The sequence below is a fragment of the Juglans regia genome, chromosome 15, assembly GCF_001411555.2.
Source record: "Juglans regia cultivar Chandler chromosome 15, Walnut 2.0, whole genome shotgun sequence".
Classification (NCBI taxonomy): Eukaryota; Viridiplantae; Streptophyta; class Magnoliopsida; order Fagales; family Juglandaceae; genus Juglans; species Juglans regia.
The window spans coordinates 15,259,100-15,261,899 of NC_049915.1; the positions used below are offsets into that span (position 1 = coordinate 15,259,100).

Below are 2,800 nucleotides of genomic sequence, written 5' to 3' on the forward strand. Positions count from 1 at the left end.
AATTTTTGATTTTAAATAACTATCCTCTATTTAAAATAGACATGTAAAATAGTTACAAGTTTATTATTTTTCAGCATTAAAATTAGAATTAGGGTTCTCTTGTATTTAGTGAAAAACTTTGTTTGTTTGTTGCAAAATGTGACTTTTAGTGAGTTGTTGCTAAAAGGCTTTTCACTAAGGCATCGTTTATTTTCACAACCATTTTCAACTCAACTCATCTCATCTCATCATTACAACTTTTTTAACTTTCCACATAAAATAAAATAAACAATTCAGTTTTTTCAAATCTTAAAATAAAAATAATATTAAAAAAATATATTCTAACAATATTTTATTTAACTTTTAACTTTCATCCCAACTCATCTCATTTACAAAAATAAATAAAACCTAAAAAAAAAAAATTATTGTAATGGATGCACTTTTTGGCTGTTGTTCCTAATTGTTAGTTTCTATTAATTCAAACCCTTTTCCCACCAAAGGAAGAAAAGAAACATAGGACATGGAAGACTTGCTGTTCTACCATAGCAAGGAAGAAACCTTGGAGAAATTTGCAAAAGAACAATGTCCCAAACAGGTGGTTTAGATCCTACCAAAGATGGTCAAATATTTTGTTTGGATTAGCCTCTAACCCCTATGTTATCAACAGACAGAAGACTCTCTTTACAACATCTTTCTTTTCTCTCTCTTCCTGTCACATTCCTTCACTATATATATTGCCATTCTCATCTCTTATTTTTCATTTTTTATTGCAACTTCTACTTCTTAGTTCTTCCCTCTGGCCAAATTTTCCATTGCCTTTTGAAAGTAGGTAACTCTGAAGATTTTTCACATTAGCCCCTCTCTCTCTCTCTCTCTCTCTCTCTCTCTCTCCATATTATTGATTCTCTGGCCTCATATCCCATATTTCTTGCTGCCTCTGATCCTAAATCAAGTTCACCACAGATCTCTGACCACCTTTGTTTCTCCCATAACGACCTCCGCCATAGATTTGTACGTACCCAAGATCACTTGTTAGATCTTCTGATTCATATCTGTACTGTTTCCTCTCCTTATTTTGTTCTTTCCTCTCACATTGACAGACAACTCACTTCTGCCAAATTGCCAGAGAAGAAGAACATTCCACCTCTGATCTTATAATTTTCTTAGAATCCCATCAACCTTCCTTGGAACTTGGAAAAAGCTGCTGCTTCTTTGTCCAGTCTGTCCCCAAAGTTGACAAATTTCTCTCCACCCCCCTTTTCGGCTTCCAGTTGCAGGTCCTGATGTTTGAGTCTTTTACATCTACTGCTCCTTAATTTCTTCAAGCGACATGCCATCATGCTGTTGAACTATTCGAACTTTTGTAGGTATTCTTACTAATAATCCCCATTTCCCTCTAGTTTCTACCCTTTTTCATCGTCTTTCCTCAGTGGAGATCGGAGATTGGTATTGATATGTGCTCAGAAACAAGTCCTCCTAGACTATCTTTCTCCCATGATCTTGACCAAGCAGAAGTTGTGCCAATAGAACACACCGTGAATCGAAGAGACTCGTCCCTTTTGGACCCAGATTCTGAATTTGAGTTCAGCATTAGCTGCAGCTTTGAGCATGAATCTTGTTCAGCAGACGAGATCTTCTCCAATGGGGTTCTTCTTCCATTCCAAGTTAAAGACAAGGTTATTGTTTCCCCAAAAGAAATCCGTACTAGTTCATGTGAACCTCGGCCTAGTGCTCAACTTCCTCCTCTTCCTTGTGAGAACTCATCAAAGAAACAAAGCGTGAAAGAATTGTTGCTTAGAAACTCAGATAATTTAGAGAAAAAGCAAGCATTCAAGTCTTTCTGGGGCTTCAGGAGAAGCTCTAGTCTCAACTCTGACTGCAAGAGAAGCATGTTATTCTCTTTACCACTTTTGTCAAGAAGCAATTCAATAGGTTCAGTCCCAAATCCAAAGAGAACAACATCAAAGGATGTTCACAAGCACAACTCACAGAAACAAGGGTCTATTTCCATGCCAAGGTTTTCATCTTCTTCACCTGCTTCTGCAATATTGCAGCAGAAGCCTCTATTGAAGAAGAATTATGGTGGATCTTTTAATGGTACTGCTCGGATCAGTCCTGTATTGAATATTGTACCACCTTCTTACATCTCTAAAAGAACTGAAAATCTCTTTGGTTTGGGTTCTTTTTTACGTGACAGGAAAGATAAAAGGAGCAAGAAGTGATTTTCATTTGTCTTTTTTCATTGACCAAATTATTACATCTCCATTTTTGTAAAAAATGTTATGGATTTCTGCTCTTTGCTTATCTCTGTCATACCCAAGAACATGGAAACTTGTGAAGGACAAAGTATTATTGAGCTTCAGGATATATCAAGATAAGATACTTTCTTTTTTTCCGAATATGATGAGAAAAAAATGGGTGGCTCTGCAGCCACTGGGGGCTCCCGCCAAAGTATTTAGCATATTTTTTTTTGTTTTTTTTATAAGTATTTTTTTAATATTTTTAATATTTTTTTTTAAAAATAAAAAATTTATAATATTATTAAAAAATATTTCCTTAATTATTAAATTAAAAAATTAAAAAATTAAATAAAAAATCCTAGCAAGTGTCCCAATGGAAATAATAGTATTTTCGAAAATACTTTAATCATAAAGAAATTATATAAAAATAAATTTATAAATTGTTGTGGCTAGATATAATAGTTACTTTTATTATAAAGTAGATCTAACAGATTTCATAAAATCACGTCAATTTAAAAATTTTTTTATATAATTTCTTTATATCTATAACAGTTTTTTTTAAATAAAAAAAAAAAAAAAAT

The 2,800-nt window shown here is 33.3% G+C and overlaps 1 protein-coding gene across 1 annotated transcript; it reads left to right on the plus strand.

Annotated features, from left to right (window-relative positions):
* The first annotated feature begins 668 nt into the window (after nucleotides 1-668).
* Nucleotides 669-2,333, plus strand: LOC109010678. Its single transcript, XM_035685750.1, has one exon. It carries the CDS (start codon nucleotides 1,434-1,436, stop codon nucleotides 2,199-2,201), a length of 768 nt encoding a protein of 255 aa, XP_035541643.1. The 5' UTR covers nucleotides 669-1,433; the 3' UTR covers nucleotides 2,202-2,333.
* Nucleotides 2,334-2,800: the final 467 nt, after the last annotated feature.